Raw genomic sequence first — 23823 nt, 5'->3', positions numbered from 1 at the left:
TATCTCTTTTTCTCTCAAAGGTAGGGTTTTCTCTTTGAAATCTTAATCTCAGGGAACTGTCCCTATCTTTCTCTGAACGGACTCTTACAAATCTCTCTCTCTCAATCATTAGATCTCTCACAAAACAAGTGAACGGAAATCTTCAACTCTCATGGATGAAATTCTCTCTACACAAGTGAATGGAACACACGATCACTCAAGAGAACTCTCAATCTCTCTCGATCTATCACACTCTCTCATACGGATCACAATGCCTCAGTAGAAGTTAAGGGAGCTCTGATACCATGACAAAATATGACGAGGGGAGAGCAAAAGAGTGGATATGAGGAGAGAGGGCACAACTAGAGAGCACACCACAACCTAAGCTCAGCGTCGCCACCCAAATCGCCACCATTGACTACATCTAAGGACCTCATGTAAAGCTCTCGACTCAAGGTAGTGTCGGCTTCCTCCAACGGGCCACAACACTCGCAGATCTCCATCTCCTAGCATGTCCGATGGCATATGACCACAGAGCCAAGCTCCGCCCAACCAACCTCTCCAAACGGGATCCAATGAGCCCCATTACCTCAACAGAGAAGACGATGGAATCTCAAAGATTCCATCAAAATCTTGAAGATTTCGGTAGACCTACAATCGACACATGGTGGGCACCTTACCCTATCCTCTAGGGTCACCACACACCATAAGCTTGGCTTAGAATCTACCACGTGGCAGATTAGATAAGTGTGCCACATCATCAGTGGCCACATAAGCACCACATCACCATCCTATCTACCACATCATTTGCCACGGTGGCATGCCACATCATCATTACTAACATTAACCGCCTACCACGTTAGCAGTCCAACTGTCAATGCCACATCACCACTGACACGTCACCTACCACCTATCATTGCCACATCATCAACTGAGACCCTAGTCAATCTAACCCTGTGTTAGTCAACTTGATCCTAGGTTAGCTAACTTGACCATGGTTGGATCAATCTGACCTTGTGTTAGGTCAATCAATTGCCACCTCAGCTATCCAGTCAGCACTGCCCCCTGTAGGCACAGTGTACCCTTGCCAGGAACATTGCATGTGAATCCCTATGCCACCTCATCACATAGTGCCTCAGAGGCACACCCCTTCACAAGCACAATCACTACATGTGACCCCCTAACTACCACATCATCACTAAGCACATTTGCACCCTTTTTGCCCCTCCACCTAGATCAAGTCGTATCTCTTGATCCATGAAGAATTTGAGGGCACTCCGAAAAGGAAAATCGCTCGATTTTTTGTGCTCTACACGCTTGTCACATCATGCGTACATTTAGATGTAGGTATCACTCACTTTTGAGCCTCACCGCCGATAAATCCACTTCCTACACACACATCAGCCTCTACATCGATGAATCTGAACCAGCACATAAAAAGAACCAAAGAAAAGAAATTATTTGTTGTTCTTTTATCGATCATCGGCAGTTGGTCTAGATCTAGATCAGAGTAGACTAGATCGCCATAGAGGAGACAGTTTGAATTTCTCCAAGTTGCCAATCTAAGCCATGCCCAAAATTCCCAACTAGTTCCTACTTGGAGTCAATCCCTACGCTCACATACTATTTTCACATCATCACATTCCCTGAAACCTGACATTCATTAGTTCAATGAGTAGACTTTAGAGTGTTTAGAGGCATTGACCAATTGATCAGTGGGCAGATAGCACATGATTTGATTTCACACACACATGCCATCATTGCAAAGCCTATTTGGCTATTTCACGGCATTGTGCACTTTATTCTAGCCTTGTAAAGCCTCTTGGCTATTTCCAGCATCATTTGCCACAAGCCTTGTAATTCAAATTGGATTATATATTGCAGTTCTATCTTCAACGACAATTCAGATTTTAGACGATCCAGTTTGTGTTTTGCAGTTAATTCAAACAATGATTTTCACGACACTTTGAGTACACTTCTTGCACCATGTCTACGACTAGCAACCTCAATTGGGAGGCATCTGCTAAGCTAGACAACTCCAATTACGGCACATGGAAATATCGAATGGAAACCATTCTTGTACTTCATGATGGGTTCAGGATAAATGGGAGTATATCAATGGATCTACACCTAGACCATTGGACGATCCAAACAGTAGTAGCTCTACTCCACCTGTTGTCACAACACCAGCAACAGGATCCACAGCAGGATCTCCTGCTACACCAACAGTTTTCGCACCTATAGCAGATCCTGCCATTTCCCGAGCACAGGCAGAATGGGATAAGAAAGATAAGTATGCATATCATCGGATCAAGCAGAATGTGCAAGATGTCATGCTAGGATAGCTCAATACTATCAAGACATCGAAAGAAGCATGGGATTTGTTCGCAGCTCTCTACGAATCCAAGAACACTTCCAGGATTCTCACACTGAGAAACCAAATAGGCTATAGAGTTTTCGCAATAGCAATGAAACCGGTCATGCTTACATACTTAGGATCAAAGACTACTACAATCAACTCGCAGCAGCAAGAGAGACCATGAATCCAACAGAAATGGTTCAAGTCATCCTGAATGGACTAGGAGAGGGATACGAGAATCTAGTCTAGCATATTGCCATCCAAAAGAAAATTCCTACACTGGAAGAACTTCAGTTAGTCTTACTTTGTGAAGAGCTCAAGACGCAAGCCATTCATGAACGCAAAGGTCATTCCAATGATCAGGCATACATAGCTTCAGATGGAAGTAGAGGAAGAGGCGGAGGCAGAGGTAGATCATTCTGGGGAAGTGGTCATCATCAACAAAACAAAATCATTAGTAAAGTCAAATTTAGCATCAGCATCATCCTCAACAACATCAGCATCAACAAAGAGGAAATCATTCCAACCAAGGAAGATTCCAAGGATGAGGGAATGCATCCACCAACATGTCAAACATTCAGTGCAACGACTATCATAAGTTTGGACACTATGAAAGAGATTGCTGCAAGAAGCAGTACGAACAAGGTGGTAAATTTTGTAGCAATCGAGGGAATTTTCATGGAAAAGGAAATCATCATGGTGGACATTCTAGTCACAGTCATTATGCAAATGAACATGGAAATATGTTTCTTGCAAACAAGGAAATGCAAAAGACTGATACAATGTACCTACACTGATTGCAATTCAAAAGAGGATTTCAGTTATCAAGTCGACCAAGCAGATCAAGATCCTTGGTACATCAACAGCAGTGCATCATCTCATATGACAAATCATCAGGAATGGTTCACAGAGATGAAACCATTAAAAGGTAAGAAAAATGTCATCTACACAGTAGATAATACACCGAATCTACTTCAAGGGACATGCATTATCCTTATGAACAATTTTACTAGTATGAAAGGATTGGTGAAAGATGTACTCTATGTTTCGAAGCTCACAGCAAGAACCTCTTGTCACAATAGGTCAAGTGACGCAACACAACTACCGAGTCATCTTCGATGGAGATGAATGTACTATCAGAGACAAATCTAGAGGATTTCAACTAGTAGGAAAAGGAGTCAAGGAAGGACGCTTGTACATAATGCTAGCTATAGTACCATATTTGAATGCCATGTCATCTCAACTACAACATATGCCACTATCCACAAAATGGCACAAGAGATATGGTCACGTCAATTTGAAGAGCTTGATAAATCCTAGGAATCAGAATATGGCAATTGGGATTCCTAAGCTATAGTTTCTTGGAAAAGTTTACGAAGCATGCTGCTCTGACAAACAAAAGCGAACCAACTTTGGCAGAAGCACCTCTCGAGCAAGAGGTATTCTTGATTTGATACATACATATGCATGGGGTTATGCCCGGACCCACAACATCAACAGTTCACATTACTACTTGACTTTCATCGATGACTACAGCAGATATTGTTAGGTCTACTTTTTGAAAGAGAAATCTAAGGTCTTTTCCAGATTTCAAGAATTCAAAGCCATGGTAGAAAACCAGACAAGCAGAAAGATCAAAGTCATGAGATCAGATAGAGGAGGTGAATACATGTCTTCAGCATTCATGAACTTTTGCAGAAGTCACGGCATTCGAAGACAATTCATATGTGCAGATACTCCTCAGCAGAGTGCAAGAGCTGAAAGGAAGAATGGTACTTTAGCAGACAGTGCTAGAGCAATGCTTAGTGAGAAGCATCTTTTAAATCAGTATTGGCAGAAGGAATAGCCACTGCAAACCACTTGCTTAATCGGCTTTCGACCGAACTAATTCATGGTATGACACCTTGTGAAGCATTCATTGGACATAATCCATGCATTGGGCATCTCCGCATATTTGGTTGTATAGCATATGCCCACATACATGACGACCATCGCAGGAAATTGGATGCAAAATCATGTAAATGCATCATGGTTGGCTACAGTGAAGAAAGCAAAGCATACAAGTTGTATGATCCCATCAACTGCAAGGTCATTATCTCCAGAGATGTAATCTTCAATGAGGAATCAGAATGGAAAACCTCAAATACATAGGAGATAGACGCACCGATTTCAGGTTTGCCATCTCAAGAAAAGTCTCTACGGTTTAAAGCAAGCACCCATAAGTTGGTACAATAGACAAGTATTTTGTTGATTTGGAATACATAAAATCCAATGCAGATCATACTCTCTACTACAATGTTCAAGGGAAAGACATTACTATTACACTTTTGTACGTAGGTGATCTGATTGTGACCGGAAGCGAGGATAGCTTCATCAAAAAGGTAAAACAAGACTTATCTGTAGAGTTCGACATGAAAGATCTTGGACTTATGCACTAATGCCTTGGTATTGAGTTCTGGAGAGATTCAGACGACACCTTTATGAGTTAGCTCAAATATGTTGACAGTCTCCTGAAGAAGTTTCATATGGCAGATTGCCAAAAGATTCAAAAAAGCCTATAGTCAATGACAGGTACTACAAGCAGCTCATCGAATCTCTTCTATATCTGACTATCACACGGCCATATATTTGTTATGCAGTAAGTTCACTTGCACAGTTTATGGCAAATCCAAAACAGTCTCACTGGAATGCAACCAAAAGAGTCTTGAGATACATAAGAGGTACAAGATAGTTTGGGATAGAATACAGAGGAAGTCATCCACGGTTGCATGGATACTATGAGAGTGACTATGCTGGAGATCATGAGACCAGGAAATCGACACAGGGATATGCTTTTTTCCTTGGTCAAGGTGCTATATCATGGTTGTCAAACAAATAGCCAACTGTTTCTTTGTTTTCGATTGAAGCAGAATATAGGGCACTCACTACACGTGCATGTGAGGCTATTTGGCTCAGAAGACTATTGTCTGAAATAGATTACTTTGATGAGTCAAAGCCAACAACAATATACTGTGATTATCAATTGGCTCAAGCATTGGCCAAGAATCTAGTATATCACTCCAAGACAAAGCACATTGATGTCTGAGAGCACTTCATCAGAGAGAGTGTTACTTGGTGACATCACACGGCAGCATTGTGATAGCAAAGACAATGTTGCAAACATCTTTACCAAACCACTTGGTAAAGAGCTTTTCGAGAAACACCGACAAGCTCTTGGTTTGACGCAGAGGAAGGACATTCCCATTAGGGGTGTGATGAAATGTAATGTTCAATCCTTCTTCAATTCCCCAGAATCATGATCTTGAGGGAAGGCCTACTTCATGATGTTGATCTTGAGGGAAGGTGTTGAGAGACCATGCTTAGCATCTTGTGATTACATGTGCATAGCACTAACACATATAGAATGCTATAAAGGAAAGGGTTAGATGCCCTAACCCTAACCCTAAATGGGTTTGTATATATGCTACATTTTCAACTAAATCTATTGTACAGTTAGTCATTTGTGGTGTGCTCTCCTCATCTCCACTCTTCTCCTCTCCCCTCTTCATATTTTTTTATAATGTTACGTGGATGTTAAGAAATTTGTTGAGAATTCAAGGAGAGGGAAATGGTTTTCTAAAAAATTACTCCTCATAGAATCTCCTTGATTGTAGGAAAGTGTGTTAAAAAGCTATCACCTACACATTGTGGGACATCGTTAAGTCTAAGAAAAATAGGCAAGACAACCTATCATGTGGAACCACCATTGGGTTACAAGATACATCCAATGTTTCATGTCTTTCAATTAAATTCAATCGGGTGGTACTTTGAAGAAAGTATCTTGCAAAAAATAGAGGATGATGTAGAGTGCAAAAGAACAATAGTTTTGGGCAAGCTTGAAATTACATGGTATGCATGATGTGACTTGCATGGAATGGAATTAGGATGGACTTCCTCTACTTGGGCTGCATTTGAATCCAAGGATGCACACTTTTGAAGAGAGAAGAATGTTAAGTTAGAATGTAATGTGCCATCAAATATATTAGATGACAAAGATATTTAGAGAGGCCATAGAATGGTATAAAATGATTCTAACCAATGGCCAAAGATTCATTCATTAAAGTCTAAGGTGACTAGTTAGCATACACTTGGCACATTGGAGTTGGCAAGTTGCCAAAGAGGACCTGGGGAATGGATCTAGGGTGGCAAAGGGTTGTACAAGCTTGTAGAACTATTGCAATTTGGTAGGTGTGCTTGCTCGTGATTCTTATCCACACATGTCTAACAAATTTCAACCTAGGAGGTAACCGGTAGTTAACATTGTACTAAATCTTTATAGATGATTGTTAATTATTTAATTTCCATGCTAAGCTCCATGTTTCAAGTGAGTCGAATCTCCATGTACGAGTGACGAGTAGTCCGTAGCAGACCTCTTTATTCAAGAGTCTTAAGAATCTTATTTTTTCATACTTGATCTCTTTGCAATTTCACAATTAGACATGAACCAACACTGTCAAACTTTTTTCTTGATTTGAACATAGTCTTATGCTATATGAAATCTAGGTACTCCATGCATACAAGGCTCAAAATTGTAACATCCATAGAATCTTGAAACAATGGCAATCATGGATTCCCTTGCTTTCAAGGTAAGTTAAAGGAATTATACTTTTGATTTCATGTTTTAATAGAGGTGATAGCGTGAATCTTTAGGTAGGGGCACAATAAGGTTGGTTATATGCCCCATGCATTTTGCATTTTGTTTGCTAAGTTATCTTTTTTTACGTCGCTTATTAGTTGATGGTCTTAACTTGCTAGATTTCTTTTACATCCCTTATTAGTTGATGGTCTTAACTTATTCTATATCACTCGTTTATTTTTTCCCCATCTTGCCTTTTCATGAAACATTAATATGTGGGCTATTATTATGTTTGTAGAAGCATTATCTTTACTCTTTCCAATCATCTACCTTTTCATCTATTATTATCCTTTAAGAGTTGTTAATTTCATATATTATGCTCAAAGTGAGGTCTTCAAATAACAACAATATAGCTCTTTTCGACGATTTTACAAATTCATATAGAAAGGATTGGGTGAATTAGTGCATATGATAAGATTAAAATTATTTTCTCATATACATAAAGCACACCCAGTCACATCAGCATTATAAAATTTCCCAAATTGGACAAAGTGCTCGATGCAAACAAATGGAAAAAACAATTTCGTGAAGAAAGTAAAGCAAACCACATTCATTATTAGAGATGGAAAAGTACCTATCAGCTACTAGTGGCATGGTTTTGGAAAGATTAAAAACCAACGGACCCAAGTTTTTGTCTTGTACATGCTTGGATCTTTAAATTTCTATGTGCACCCCTAGCAATAAGGGTCTCCTTGGTAGTATTAGTAAAAGCCCATAAGCATCTCGAGGGGCATGGGGGCACATGTGCTCTTGAAAGAAGTTGTCCACTCTTGGGGGCTTATAACTAACTAATGTACATGTGTGCTAGTGGGAACTAGTAAGTTATCTCCATTCCCCTTGCCCCGTGTTTGCTAATCCAGAAAGAGGGATACTATATAGGGACCCACAAGCAAGTCAGGGCATGAAAACAATGATACAATTTGGGTATATTTGAAAGATTATACGTAGGTAGAACATCAAAGTATCCCTCTATACATCTACCATGTAAGGAGATTAATTATATAACCAAGGAGTCCCCTCGCCTAAAGTGCCAACCTACCTGTCATCAATTGTTGGAATGGCCTTCCATTGTTTTCATTTTGGAGCATTCGACAAGCAAGGACTTTACACTGGCCCATTGTAGGCCTCACAACAACTATAATTATGTCAAGCATCTAGGATGGATGGATGCCTTATGTGTGATGGAGATAGATAATGATGGTGGGTAGGGAGGAGGACAAAAGGAGGAGGATTGCATAGCTCATGGCATGGTGCATGGGTATTGAAAGGAAGGTAGGAGAGGTATGGAGAGATAAAGGCTTAGAGGATGGTTGGACATATGGTTGTGGGGTATAATCACCTTTTATTGCACCGTGGTCCATTGGAGTAAAGGCAACTTATGTGATAGCTTTTTGAGGAGCAGATACTATGCGCACCCAAAAACAAGGTGAATGATATTTAATCATTCAGAAGGCCTGGCCAATATAAAAAAAGCAAACAAAAAAGAATCCATTGGAGATGAAGACTGCTGAGATAAAGGGGGGAGAGAGAGAGAGAGAGAGAGAGAGTCAACCACTTTAAAGTCTAATTCAAGTCCATGTGGAGCTAACGAAGAGAAGCCAAGAATCAACATATTGTCCAATAGGAAAAATGCACTTCCAAAAATTCTAAAAATGCCTAATTTCTGCTTTGCCCAATTTGAAACGTTGCTAAGGCTACCCAGACGGCAGGCCAAAAAAGGGGGGGACCTTGATGTCTCTATGGTGTCGAATTGTGCGTTTCGTAGGCAACTAGCAAGCATGCATGTTAATAGTGGGCCAGCTCTTTGAATGCTTGGAGCAAGGAGGCCTAAGGGTGGGTAGTCATGCATTATGGCATGTGAGTTTTCTACTTAGAAGGGTTGCTGAGGAGAAATTGTGTGCGTGTAAAGGGCAAGGAAAGGATTGTGGGCCCTCGATGATAAGTGATCAATGCTACTTATGAGCATGTTTGCAAGGGAGGGACTGTGGACGTGCGAGTTCGGAGGTTGGGGGAGGCTACTGGAGGTCATCTTAGGCTAGCTAAGCAAACGGGGCATCCACAAAGTACTCAAGAGGTGTGTATCGACTCACGGAACAGGCTATACGTAAAGAAGCCCATGCTCCCCGTTGTCGTCTGCAGAGCGAGGTATAACAAAACAGGTGTAGAAGGCGAGGAGGGAGGGCTGCTGGGAGAAGTCGAGGTGCAGCCAGGGATGGAGAAACAAGTGGTGGTAGGACGGTGGTGACGTGGCAAGAGGTGGCCTAGGGTGACGTAAAGGTAAAAGAGACTTTAATGGAAGAAAGGTAATTATAAAGAAGTAATTAAGGAGTGTGTAATGAAATGATGATGATTTGAGCCATCTCTCTCATTTTCTCTGTTGCTCTGTTTCTCTTTCTGGGTGTCTCGTTTTTCCTGCGCAATTTAGGTCGGAATCTTGTTGATCTTCTCTTCACTTCCTTCAATCCATCGCACTTTTGCTCAATCTCTGCTTCCCCTCCCTCCTTTCGCCTTCCAGATTCCCCCATCTCCCCCCTTTCTTGCTCTTAGGCCGCATTGCTCTTCGTTCCCAGCACTTTTTCCGTTTAGAGTTCCGTTTTCCCATCGCCCTCCTCCATTGTCAAATATCACACAACTTTAGGCATTGCAATTGGCCTGTGTAAATGTACAAACTCGGCCATTCTCAGTCCGGGCTGCTGTCTGTGGGAGCGCAACTTTTGCTTTCCTAAGGCAAGGACTGAATTTGTAGTTCCTTTTATTACACAGGGCGGGCACCGCCCCGCCCTTTCATAGCACGGTGAAGACGTATGTTCCGTCGTCGTGATCGTAATCGATCTGCAGCTATGGAGTTGGATCAGCCGACGCAGGCGCAGCCTTCTTGTGCGGATCAGCCGTCTCCATCCCAAACAGACTTGGTTCATCAGGTTAGTTTCTTTGTTTCTCTAATCGACGTTTGCAGAGACGTCCATTTCGTAAAGGTTTAGACCATGCTTGCGGCCCCTACGTGGTCACAATTCGTGGGTGAAGTCGAATTCATAATCGTTGCTATCGCGCGACTGTCGCTTTTGCTATTTTATGTTTGTAATGCCGTGCAGCTCTGATTCCAGCAAAGATGTTATTTAGCGTGCTGTCCAGGATGTAGGAAGTCGCACTGTTGTGGATTATTTGATAGAGAGTCGGCTGTATGAACATATTCAAGACTTGGTACATACATAATAAGTTGCTTAAGTTTGGCATTCAAGTCTTTTGTTAACGGGTAATCTCTTGACAATTAAAGTTCAGGTTTATGTGACAAACTCCCTTTGATTGCAGAGACTTCGCATGAAGAGGGTGCCGATGGAATATATTGAGAAGGGACAGATGGGATTAGTGCAATTTGTAAAAGACAACAAGACGATGTTGCAGGAGGTTGTATCAGCTCTTCTGCCAGGGGTCGAAGAAGCCCAGCTGCCACCTTCGGAGGAGGCCAAAGGACCAGGGCATGAGCATAAGCAAGGTTGCAAGGAAGGGGTCAGGTGGGCCCAGTGGCTCATGTTTGAGGGAGAGCCAGAGGAAAAATTGAGGGAGTTGCAACAAAAAACGGGTTATATCAGAGGAGTATGTGGAGCTGTCTGGGGAATGAATGATATTGCTTACAGATGCCGCACATGTGAAAATGATCCGACATGTGCTATTTGTGTGCCTTGCTTTGAAGCAGGCAACCATGTCAATCATGATTACTCAATGATTCACACTGGAGGGGGATGCTGTGATTGTGGTGATGTAACTGCATGGAAGGACTCTGGGTTTTGTTCTCAGCATAAGGGTCCAGGGCATGTATCTTCTCTTTCTGAGGCTTTGCTGTGTACTTTGGAACCTGTGTTGGAGGCTGTTTTCCTCGAATGGGCAGCAAGGCTTCAAGCTGCTGAAATGGTAACAGAAAGAAAGCCCAAAAAGTGGGACGATCAGGCGGCTGAGGAAAGGGTTGCTTCTCAAACATCAGCAGCGATGGTTGAGATGTTGCTCAACTTCTGTAATTGCAGTGAGAGCATGTTGACGTTTACAGGTAGTTTGATGACATCTGACAAAGTAGGCTTGCTTGAAGTTTTGCTCAGGAGTGAATGCTTGCTTCCAAAAAAGGTCGTGGGAAAGTTGCATGAACTTCTTTTCAAACTGATGGGTGACCCTAATTTCAAATATCAATTTGCAAAGGCATTCATCCATTACTACCCCCATTTGATACGCAATGCCATGATTGAAGAGTCAGAATCAACAACTGGAAGTCGATCCAAGGATAATTCCACCCTGAGTAGCTTTTCTGTACAGATCTTCACTGTGCCAACTCTTACTCCTCGACTTGTTTTTGATTTAAGGCTCTTGGACATGCTGCTTGAAAGTTTAAAGGAGGTTTCTCTTTTTTGTGCTGGAGATGATGGTCGCTTAATGGTATGTATTGCATTGTTCAAACTTGAGCCCCATTTACTTTCTTGAAACAAATCCAGCACTTTCTGTTTTTCTTGGCTGGTAGGAGCCATTTGAATTTAGTGTGCTGGCTGTTTCAAATAAGGGATGCTTACATAGACCTTGCGCGCTTTTAATATGTCACTTGCACCTTTTGACTTTGATTTCTGAAGAATTGTGAGAAGACACTGGGAAGACAAGACTTGATTCTAGGATGTCCTAATCTTTTGATATTTAGATATCATGTTTGCTTCATTTCACAAGTACGTGTCTGTCTGTCTGAGTCAATGGCCGTCTATTGTTTTTTGCATGTGTAGGTAAGTAAGGGTCCGCAATCCCTCAATCTTTATTATCGTATCTTGGACGACATCAAGTTTGTGATGAGGCACTTGGATGTAGCACAGTATGTTGCCCGGGAACGGCCAGATCTTTCAAAAGCTTGGCTTCACGTGGTAGCCTATACCCAAGGCATGGATCCGCAACGGCGGCAGACTAACATCCATGTTGAAGAAGAGACAGAAAATTGGGTTTCTGCTTTTTGTTTAGAACTGCAGATGGCCTGTATCCATCGATTATATATTGATGGAGCAGCTAAAACCGATCACACGTTTTGGATGGAAGGTAAATCATCCTCATGGACTGACATTTATAACCGGGAGGAGCTGGAGGATGATGTTATTATAGGCAGACATGCAAAGATTGGACGCAGCTCCAAGGAAAGCGACATGTTTGGACACGTGGGGAGCAGTGGTGGATCAATCGACATGGAAATGGATAGCAGAGGTGTTGCAGGTCCGTTATATGGTAGCCAGGCTTTTGAACGGACCAATTTTGTGGCTGGTTCTAGTAGAAGAAATGCCAGCTCAATCTCCAACAGCCCTGCTGCGCTTTTGTGGTTGATTTCGGAGTGTCTGCAGATTCTTGATACATGGCTTCTACTGGATGCATCTTGGGAGGCAGCTAAATCCAAGTGGCCAAGTGTCCAAAAGGGCGGAGGAATCCTGCAGCGGAGGAGTTTGCATTGGAGAGGAAGGGGGGTCACAAGGAACTCTCATGGTCTTCCATCGGATGAACCAGCTGGTGGCATGCTTGATGCAGATGTAAGCTCTGCACGTGCAGGGATCATCAGGGAGGGGTTACGATGCAATAGACGAACAGCTGCAGATTATAGGATAGCTCAGAATACGATTGCTGAGCGAGCTGGCAGAAGAGAGTCAAATCCATTCCCTTGGAATGGTGCAGAATTACATGAGAGAGATGGTGATCCATCCCTTGTACCCCTAGAAGGGGAATCAAGTGGAGTGGAAGGGAATGGCAGGGATGAGAGTGGGTCTGCAGATTGGTGGATGGGATCACGATTGCCAGTTCCAGATGCCAGTTTGGGATTCATTTGGAGTGAAAGGGAGTGGCTGGAAATTGATTTTGATGTCAGCCGGCAAGAGGTGTCTTTTCATATTCCATTGCATCGTTTTTTGGCTTTGACATTACAAAAGAGTTTGGAGGTCTGCTCCACCAGTCCACACATTGATCGGCAGGAAGCCTGCAAGAGGACCTGGCACTGTGATTATCAAAGCGTTGGTGGTCAGGGGTTTTTGATTCAGTTATTTCCAGCAGCTTATCGGGTGCCGAGTTTTGTTTCGTTCCTCATGGAGCATCCTCTTCGGCTTCAAGTTTGTTGTGCTCAAGTTTGTGCTGGCATGTGGCGTAGGAATGGGCATTCTGTGCAAAGTCTCTGTGATTACTATCGTTCCGTCAAATGGTAAGCAACTTTTTGATTTTTTCCTATAAATCAAAATTTCTTTCTGGTCATGGTTCTGCCTGCTTGCACTATTGAAGAGGGAGAGCTAGATTATCCCGGGGTCTGAGGTCTGGGATACTATATTGGGACAGATATAGAACCATCCCCCTCCTCTTTCACAATCCTATGGATTTAGTTCCACTTACATGACTGCTTGCTCCTTCTTGCTACTCCTTGATTATGCTTCGCCTCTCATTCCCTTTGCTGTTATACACCTTCTATTCCTTCCCTTCCCTCTCTCTGACATTCTATTCACATCTACTCCTCTTTGTCCCTTTCCTTGCATGTGAACTTTTTCCTTAATTTGTTTGTTGTCAGAGCTCTCTTTGGACAGATTTCCAAGGTGGATCCTATCTCTTTTCTTGCAAATAGTGTCTCAACCTTCAGCTTCACCTCTGCTTCACCTCTTCATCAGTGTGACGCTAGAGCTCAGCTGTACACATATGCCACACTACTGTCCGGCTCTTCCACAGCATGGATTGCAGGCTGCAACCTGTGTGCAGCGTAACCTGAGGAGAAGGGAACTTTCCTGCAGGACATGAGGTTGCCAAATGAGGGTTTGTCTTAATGCACCAGCAAAAAGCTGCCTGTGAGGTGCAGGCAGGGGCTCGAGTAACCTGCTAGCAGCAGCAAGTGGGGAATGTTTAGATGAATGCTTAGGTAAAAGATTGAGATGGAATACAAGGAGGGGCAGGTCCATACAAGATGTGCTAACACGATGAAGCAACCCCTAACCAGGTCTAGTAAACCCCAGACCTGGTAAGGTACAACTCTCTTTTTTTTTTTGGGTTTGTATGCACCCACCCCGCACTCCCCCACATGTGGTCCTATTGAGGGGCACACTGCCCTGGCCGGTGGGCATACGGGGGTCAAACTCTCGCACACCACATGCACCCATTTTGACCACCAAGCTAGGACACCATGCCCCATGCCTGAATTTGCCTTGGAAGCCCAATGCCTACCAGGCCAAAAGGCAAGGTACAACTTAGAGCCACCCCTGAGCTAGAGATCTAGACCACTGCCTTGAGCCAGCCAGCCTCGAAGTCTAGACATGCATCTCATACCACACACCCTTTCCTCTAGTTGCTGCTACCAGGCCAGCAGGTCTTTGTCCAGAGGAGCGCACTCCTCGGACTAGCCCCAGCTATCTTTAGCTGTGAGCATATAGTTTAGCATGCATGAATAAAGTAATCTTACTTTACTTTGTCTTTGCCAAGTATAGCTCAGCCATGCCACGCATTCAGTGGGCCGGCTTTATCCACAGGATCTAGATCTCACCTTTGCTAGCTCTAGTCCCAACCCAAGGTTATTCCTAACCTCGGATTAGACCATGCTCCAACCTTGGATCTAACCCTAGATCCCAAGTTAGCTAGGCCTAGACTTTGGTAAGCGTATACCCTAGTTAGCCCAGTCATGGACGTTGAAATTCTCCTTCCCTTAAAAAGAGATTTATGCTAGCATAAATCAAGATAGGAGAGTCGAATCAATGATTCTTAGACTATACATGTGTGGGTGTGTGGATACGTACCTGAACCTTTTTCTTTGTTTCTTAAACTGTTGCTTTGTTGTTTTGCTTATTATCTTCATTTTTCAAACCCTCAGACACCTTTTGTCTTGTGAAGGTATACTGTATTCTTCCGAGACCTATTGTAGCTTTGTTCTGCTTTGTACATACATTCGTCCTGCAATTCAACATGCATATTGGACTGTAGATCTTTAGCTCCATCTGTCAATACTAGAGTGAAGAAGTGACAAATTGTCAATGAGATCAAAATGGAATATAAGAGCTAACACATGAAATGAGAGCCTAAATGCACTCCCTATAATCGTGATGTATAATGTGATTTTTGTTTGGTGAACTCTTGCTGATCTAGGTAAGTTTTTTTTCTGCGTCCTTGTTTATCGCAGATTGTTGTTTAACAAAAGTGCTAAGAAATATGTGTAGCTTTTATTCCAAGTTAAGATTATGTAAGTCTTCTTATTTGGTTTTCAATCCTGCAGGTGTGAGGAGAGTTCAGATCTTGACTTGTTTCTCTTGCAATGTTGTGGGGTCATGGCTCCTTCAGAGGAGTTTGTGGAGAGAATAGTCTCTCGCTTTGGTCTAGCAGACTACTTTTCCTTATTTCTTCTGAGACCAAATGAGTATGTGTATGCCCTTCTTAGCTTATTAGTGTAATCTTGTTTAGATGTTATGATTTCATGCTTAAGTTTCTTCAAGGAGTATATTGGGGTCTTATGGTGTTGATGTGTGATGGAGCAGGTATGAGGCCACGTTGGCCCAGCAAATGCTATCACTTCTTATTCGAATAGTTTCTGAGCGTGGTTTTTGTGGCTTGACTGCTGCTCAGTCATCACGAAGGGACCTAGTCAGGAGACTTGCAATTAGTGATGCCACACATAGTCTGTTAATGAAGTCCTTACCATCTCGTCTGCTTGAGAACAAGCAATGGCAAGAATCATTACATTCAATATCAACTTATTGCAAGCCATCTGGCATGCAACAAGTAAGTGAGTTTTGTATAAAGCTTTCTTTCGAAGGGATGGACTGAAAGATTTGTGAGTCTATGCTTTGTACAATCTCAGTGGCTTGGTAACGGAATTAGATGGACATAAATGTATATTGGCTGATGTGAAACAGGGCAGATATAGTTTACGAAAAGAATGCTGGCAAGAGCTTGATCTCTACCATCCACGATGGAGTGCAAGAGAACTACAGTCTGCAGAGGATCGTTATCTGCGTATGTGCAAAGTTTCTGCAGTGATTAATCAACTGCCTCGATGGCAAACACCTCTTTCTCCTCTGCGATCACTTTCTAGAATAGCTACTTGTGGAAAAGTACACGACATTTTGCGTTCAGTTTTCTTTCATGCTGCGTTTTCAGAAAAAATTTCTGAGTCACGTGCACCTGAGGGTGTATTAATCACTGCTTTGCATCTGCTTGCACTTGGTCTTGATGTATGCTCGTTGTTTGCATACAAACAAGATGTGGATTACAGCCGCACTGACGTGCATGGGGATTCTGGCATGGGATCATCAGCAGTCAGCCCGATGCATGATGCACAGGAGCCACCTCCTTTGTTAGCAAAAGCCACAGAGAGGGTGTATATTGGGGGTGCTGATGGGACAGAGATATCTACGAGACAGAGCCTTCTTTCACTATTGGTGATTCTAATGCAAAGGCAGGGTACTGGGCAGGCTCATGAAACTACTGCAGGATCTCATTATTGCAGCATTGGGGATTTAATAAAGAGTCTATTGGGAAAGTTTGCTCATCTTCATCGGGGTTGCATGTATGAGATCGAGTCACTTGCTCCAGAGATATTACATAGGGTCTCTAATGCTGCGAGTGACAAAGCATCTAACTCATTGATGAAAGAAGAGTTACCCCACCTTTCTGAGGCTGAAAAGAGAAAAATGCATGCACGTGAACGTCAAGCAGCAATCATGGTGAGTGCAAGCCTTCTGACTTCCAAATTTCATGCAGCATGGGTAATCAGTTGAATGTTGTGAAGTGCTTCTCTCTTTTGATCAAAGCTGACCAATTTTGTTCATCGCAGACTATCCTTGTGAATGTGACATTTCTTCCGTACACAGACATCTGCAGCTTAGGATTATCCCCCCCCTTCCCCCCCTTCCCCGTCCCAGTTTGTCTGCAATAAAATATCAGAGTTCTAACTTCCGTTAGTCAGATTGTATCTTCAAGAAGAAAGATATCTCAAACATGACACGATCAGCAAGGAAAGATGCCTAGCAGACACCATGTAGCAGATAAAATATTGATTAGCTTGTACCTAAGTGCTAGACTTTACCATTGCAAATCTACCCTTCATGACTGAATCTCTGACAGAAACTCAGCCCAAAGACCTTTGTATAAGTGCATGCTATGGTTTTTGCAGATCTGCTGCTCTCTAGGCATGCGTGTGGCTCTTCAATCTCCAGCTGATGGGACGAGACCCATATCTATCTGATAGCAATCCTCAATGTGCGTGAAACTCTTCGGTCCTCTAGACGTTGGGGTCTGATAATCACTCCATCCTACGATACCCCCAAGAAGTGATCGCGGTAGAACTGGATCTTGGTGGGGAACTCCTAGTCCCCTATCCCCGAGTCCCTGATGGGGAGAGAGAGAGAGAGAGAGAGAGAGAGAGAGAGAGAGAGAGATTAACGTCCACAGGAGGCCTCTGTTAGAAATCGACCATCCTCCGATACCCCCAAGAAGTGATCGCGGTAGAAGTGGATGTTGGTAGGGAACTCCTAGTCCCCTATCCCCGAGTCCGTGATGGAGAGAGAGAGAGAGAGAGAGAGAGAGAGAGAGAGAGAGAGAGAGATTAATGTCCACGGGAGGCCTCTGTTAGAAATCGACCAACAGAGAGGGTACGCACAGCGGAAGACTGATAAAATAGCCCAGGAGCTCACACAGTGTGGTGTGGGGTGTGGAATCACAAACTTCTTAAACTTATGTGCATAGGATAGATGTGCAGACTCATCAATAGACAATGAACCAGCGAGATAAAGAAACCACCAAAATAATATATTTCCGTCCAAAGCTATGGACACATACAAAAGAGATAGATCCAGAGTCCCACCAATGGCATGGTCCTCTAACCACAAGGGCCTCCTATTTGCTGGCTATCTCTAGACTTGAGCCCGCGTGCTCCACCTCGAGCGTCTGTAGACTTTCTCTCTCGAATGATCCTCTCCACCTTGCTGCCTATAGATCAGCCTAGGTGGGCAACCCTTCAAGCTCCGTCTGCAGCTTCTCTAGGTCTCTTGGTCCTCCAAAGTATAGGCTCCAAGATGGGTAGAAGACTGCTCCTGCTGCTTGTGTGAAGGCTGCTCCAGAGAATGAATTATGAGGGCACAAGGCCCTCCCTTTTATAGGCCTAGAGGGCTGGCCAACCAACCAACCCAGCAGGGCAAAAATGGCCGACCTGCTGGTTGGTCAACCTGCCCCCTCTGGCCCATCAAATGTGCCCCTTTTGGGGCTCAAAACAAGGGCCTGTTGGCCCACAAAACTAGGGCACATGCCCTCCTATATATTCAGGGTCCAGCCCCCCTTGTGTGCAGCCATGTTCCAGGCCTGATAGGCTGGCTGTGACCAGCCCTATCATCCTTCCAAACAGCCGACCAGGTGCTGGCTCCTTCCGTCAAGTGTGTGCCACTTCTAGGGCTTGCTGGAGGTGGCTCTCCTGCCCACAACCCTTGCCATCTGGCTCGCCACCTAGATGCCTACTGCCTAGAGACTCCCTCCTCCTTCCAGGCCAGATCCAAGGACTTTTGCCCTCGCCACCTTTCCTGCACATGGTCGCCATCTGTGACAGCTTCTGAAGCTCTAGGTATCTTCTCTTGTGAGGTGCTGCCCATGTGGCAGCCCCCCCTCTCTCTTCTCTGGGCATCTTCTGCCCTAGGTCTCCCTCCACCACAATCTGCTCATATGAGGGCTTACAGATGGGGAGGTGACTTTTCCAACAGCCTCACGGGCCTATGGGACAAAGTGACACCATTAGGGAAAAAACTCATACAAGCCACAAAAGGCTGGAGCAAAGGGCGCGCTAAGGTCCTTGCTGAGTACTATGCTGAAATAAAGAGAGCTCCGTAGCTCAAGCAAAGTCAAATACAACACATATCATATCATATCATATCATGTGTTATCTGCTATTTGGAGCAAGCTGAGAGTAGGAGTTGGAACTCAGAAACTGAAACCCGGCACAGTGATGGCTTGTCTATGAGTGGTGAAAATGTCTTGGATCTAAGTTTGTCTGACTATCTCATGCTATGGTGTTGGAGGGGGGCGTGGTGTCCTCAATCTTTGAACCCGCTAAGCTATGTTCAGAGTGACCCGCGGAAAGCTGTGATAGGGCGGACCTCAATCAAGTGTACTCTGGTCGCTCTCCGTGTCGTGGATGGTCTCTGCAATCCTCTCTCAGTATCCAGACTGCTCGCATAGCAGCTGCCTCCTCCTCCTCCACTCCACTGTGTCTTGGAGCTGACTCAAATGCATAGAATCTGTATGCCGTTGTGTGGTCAGCCTATGTATTCTGTGGTCTGATCACCTCTTGCTACTCTCTGATCTGTCGTAGTAGGGTCTCTCTGTGTCTGCGCATCTCAAGCAGGTAGAGCCCAATTCAGACCTGGTCGTGGAAGTGGATCAATCGTGATAGTGGGCCAAAACGACTCCCGTCTTGATAGAGACTGTGGTATCGCCCCAGGATCTCGTAGTAGACTGGGCAGGTGCAAAGAAAGTGTTCCTCTGTCTCAACCACTCCCGGTGTGCATAGCGTGTAGGTCTGCTGCTCTTTGGGTATACGTGCTGCTCTCCTTGTCTCAATTCTCAGCTGATGGGATGAAACCCGCATGTGCCCAATGGCGATCCTTAGTGCATGTGAGACTCTTTTGTCCTCGAGATATAGGGGGCGTGATGATGAATCCCTCCTCCGAGACGTTCAAAAAATGGTCGCGGTAGAATTGGGTCTTGTTGGGGAGCTGTTGATCTCCCCTTCAAGCTCGAGACGTGTGGAGTTGGAGAAAATCTAACCGTATGATACGGTTAATCTCATCTTGCGGGATCGACTCAGGGGGTGCATCCATACTATACTGAAAGGGAGGGTGTCTGGCAAACCATGTGGATATACGTGGATACCATGTGTCCGCCCCAACCTCAGATAGTTGTCTGGACGACTCCAGAGCCAGCCTCGGTAGAGTCTCTAGTGAGGTAAGTCCAGACTCTATGAATGAAAGCCAGTGTTTGAAAGATGGCATCAATCTGTAGTGGTGTCATGGCGAACTATGCGTGTACTATCTCATGTGGGACGGAGGGCTTGCTCCGAATGATCATAGATCCCATGGTCACCTGTAGCCAATTAAATCTCCTCCACATTGCTATCGGTAGATCACATCCCCAAAGGGTTGCTGCATACATGACAGTCGGTCGCACTAGTGTATCGAAGAGCCATCACTTCGTCGGTGGATCCTGAAAGTGTGCCTGGAAGCACTGTCTCTCTAATTAGGCTAGAGCACCTCGCCCTCGTGAGTCTTTCCTGGGCTGTATGTGTCGTAGTGAAAAGGTCCTGTGAAGACTGCTCCCAAATATGTGTATGATTGCACTGAAGGTGAGTCGACGGATCACTGCATGTGAGGTGTTGAAGATCATAACCTTGGTCTTCCCAAGGTTGACTGTTAGGTCTCGCTCTCTACAGAATACCTCTAGGGCCTCTCTGCAGCCCCTCCGCTAGGATGAGATAAGGACTATGTCATCAGTGTATAGCAATATGTGTATCATGAGATCGGTCAGTGGTGATCCTCCTAGGCGGTCTATGAAAGAGGTGATCTCATCAATGTATAGCCCGAAGAGAGTCGGTGAGAGGGGGAGCCTTGCTAAACTATGATCGTACTCTCGACCCAATCCGATAGGCCACGTGGGGCACGAACTTTGCCTCATTTAGGCTCATCACTCCCCCATATTAGTGTCTCTGGAATTTGCAGTTCCTGTAACCTCCTGATCATGCAGGATCGTGGGAGTGTCAAACGCCTTCCGAAAGTCTACAAAGCATGTGTAGACTTTTTGGTGTCTAGACCTCGCCTCCTCAATGGTAGCCCTGGGAGTGAAGATGTGATCTAGGGTAGAGTGTTGTCTCCGAAATCTTGCCTGTTCTAGTGCCTGTTGCTCCCGAGCCTTTGTATGACTGCTGAGTTCCCTCTCTAAGACTGATCTGTAAATCTTGGCCACAATCATAAGGGTGCGATAGTTCCTAGTCTCCATGGGGTCCCTGGCTTTGTGTATGAGCACAATAGTGTTGGTACTCCAAGCAGGTGGAAAGCCGTGACAGCTTGGTTGAACATTTGTGCTAGGATCGGGGCTAGGACCTTCTGTCCATGTGCAAAGTGCTCAGTCCGTAGGCCCTCCTGGTCCTGCGCTCTGTGGTTGTGTAATCGGCAAAGTGTAGACCGTACATTCTGTGTAGTGTTAGGCCAAGGCATGGAGGACATATCCGGCGTTGTCTGCATCTGGGCATCATAAAGGGAGCATGCATACGTGTGCCACACATCTGGGTCAATGATGGGGATAGGTGGCTTCTCCTCTGATGCAAATCCCATGCAGTGGTAGGGTCTCCTTAGAGAGAGAAAGAAAGAAAGGTGTATTAACGTCTTCAGGAGACCTCACGGGTCTATGAGACAAGATACAAGATATATGTAACCCATACAAGCCACTGTGGGCTGAAGCAAAGGGCTCACTAAGGCCCTTGCTGAGTGCTAAGTGCTAAAAATGCAAAAAGCTAGCACAAAATATAGTAGGAAAAAAGAGCAATCAACTGCTCAAAACCAGAGCTCCAAGTACATGTGGAGGCTCTATATAACCCGGCTCCCCGATGGTCCTTTGATGTGATGCAATGAGATCACGTATCTGTGTCTGTCGGGTTGTCTCCTGCGGTGGTGGAGGGTGCGCTCTCTTGGATCTTTGTATCCGATCGGCTACACACACACACACACACAGAGTCATATTAACGTCCTTGGGAGGCCTCACGGGCCTATTGGACAAAGTGCAAAATGTCAAAATGACTTACAACATCTACATAGACCAGAGAGTCAAGCAGTGCACATGGCATCTCAGCTCAAAATTATTATAGCATAACTACATTCCAAATACTACTCTGAAATCTGTATGAATAACATCAGTTTAAGACATGAGTCTCGAATGAGTGCCTCCTCATCTCGATAAACTGCCCCCCTCTTTGCAAGCTTCCTTCACTTTGGTAAGTTCATTTGCTCTTTGTTTGAGCTGATTCGGAGTGAGCTCTTCAAATATTTAAACTCTGTTGTGTTTTAGCATGATGAGTTTGGGCATGTTCTTGGACTCATCTAGGTATATGATTCAGAGTGAGCTCTTTAGACATCCAAACTCTAGTGCCCTTCAGCTTGTTGGTTTGTTTGAGAATCTTGATTCTTGAAATCTTTTCTTTGAAGTAGACCTGTACTTGATTCCCTTTTTGGGTGATAAGGCCTATGTCCTCATCCCATTCGATTTGTGGTATTGCCTTCTTGAGTTGGGTATTCTTCTCTTCCTCAGTGTATTCACCTTCCTCAGCAAAACAGTTAATGCAACTATCTTGCAATCCCCCAATGCGTAAGATCTTCTTGTTTCTTGCTATGGCTCCCTGCTCTTGTACCTCTCCATAAACATCACATTTGTCAATCTTGTTATGCATTGTTGCTGTAATTTCTTGTCCCATAGATTTGAGTTAAGTATTGACAATTTCTTGTACCTTGGTCACAAGCTGTGGTGCAGGAGCTGCAATACTACATTGCTGTAAAACTTCTTGGATTACCTCTTGTTTGCCATTGCTCTTCATTTCTGAGATTGCCTTCTACAGAGAAGCAATGCGAAGCTTTGCATCCTTGAGTTCTCATTGTAAGAAAATCTTCTCATGTGGGTCTCCTTGGCTTTGAAATCTGTGGTATGTTAAGGCATTGGGGGAGGCTGTTGAAGCCATATCAGCGTAGGATGGCTTCTTGCTGGCTGGAGTCGAGGGGCAGCTTCGTCTTGGGGAATTCCATCAGACTTTCCCTTTGACTATATCTACCTCCAGGGCTAGGCCAAGGGCTTAGCCTAGCCTGGGGTTTAAGAGCTAATTGTACAAAAAGGTACGACAGGCTAAAGAGGAGAGGGTATGATGTTTGTACAGATAGAGTACAGTAGAGGTACAGAACTGGTAAGATGGACTAGTACGGGCTGTACGACGACTAGTACAGGCTGTGTGGAGAGGGTACGACGGATTGGTACGGAGAGGTTACGGGCTGGTAAAGAGAGGATACAGAGAGGTTACAGGCTCGTACGGAGTTACCGGCTGGTACGGGAGAGAGAGAGAGAGAGAGAGAGAGAGAGAGAGAGAGAGAGAGAGAGATGTGTTAAGTTATTAACGTCCGCGGAAGACCTCACTGGCCTATGGGACAAGGTACAAAGTACACCAAATGATGATCTCATACAAGCCTCAGTGGGCTGGAGCAAAGGGCGCACTAAGGCCCTTGCTGATTGCTAAGGCTGTTAAACTGAAAAACTAAAAAACTAATAGCTCTATAGAGCTCAATGGCTCAAGCAAAATCGGGTATAACCCGAAGACTAGCAACTATCTGAGAGCTGTAGCATGCTGAGATCTGAGGCTCAGGCTGAGAAGCCAAAGCCCAGCACCATGACCCAGCACCCTGGTGGCTCGCCTGTGAGCGGTGAAAATGTTGAAAAACAGAATTCAGAAATTGAGCAAGTAATCAAGAAGCAGTCCGATAATTTTGGGCAGTCTGATAGAAGTCGGATGCATTCCAAAGGTTGGAAACAGTCTGAAAGTTGGATTTTCAATCCAATTTCAGTAAAGGGAAGTTCTGAAAGTATTACGGCATTTGTTGTGATATTTAATTCAGCATGTGGGGATCAGATGGTTGGCATCATGTGGACAAATAGTCCCACAGTCCAACTGTAGTCCGATGATAGTCCGACTATCTCTTCTCTTATTTTTGATGCATTTTTCAAAATCCAACTAGTTGAGAAGTATTGGGGTGGGAAGTGGAGTTAAAGACGGCAATGG

The 23823-nt window shown here is 44.3% G+C and overlaps 1 protein-coding gene across 2 annotated transcripts in view; it reads left to right on the top strand.

Annotated features, from left to right (window-relative positions):
- The first annotated feature begins 9409 nt into the window (after positions 1–9409).
- PRT6 (proteolysis 6) overlaps positions 9410–23823 on the top strand; it is a 71087-nt gene continuing 56673 nt past the window's right edge. For both annotated transcript variants that reach the window (XM_087389575.1, XM_087389576.1), the window contains exons 1-6: positions 9410–9934; positions 10323–11435; positions 11768–13209; positions 15250–15390; positions 15509–15752; positions 15887–16696. In XM_087389575.1, the coding sequence (XP_087245701.1) occupies positions 9818–9934; positions 10323–11435; positions 11768–13209; positions 15250–15390; positions 15509–15752; positions 15887–16696 (3867 nt within the window). In that variant the 5' untranslated portion in view covers positions 9410–9817. The remainder of the gene's footprint in view (positions 9935–10322; positions 11436–11767; positions 13210–15249; positions 15391–15508; positions 15753–15886; positions 16697–23823) is intronic.

The sequence above is a fragment of the Dipteris shenzhenensis genome, chromosome 18, assembly GCF_047967505.1.
Source record: "Dipteris shenzhenensis isolate YYH24624 ecotype China chromosome 18, Dip_SZ_1.0, whole genome shotgun sequence".
Taxonomy (NCBI): domain Eukaryota; kingdom Viridiplantae; phylum Streptophyta; class Polypodiopsida; order Gleicheniales; family Dipteridaceae; genus Dipteris; species Dipteris shenzhenensis.
This window is presented reverse-complemented; position numbering and strand designations above follow the sequence as displayed.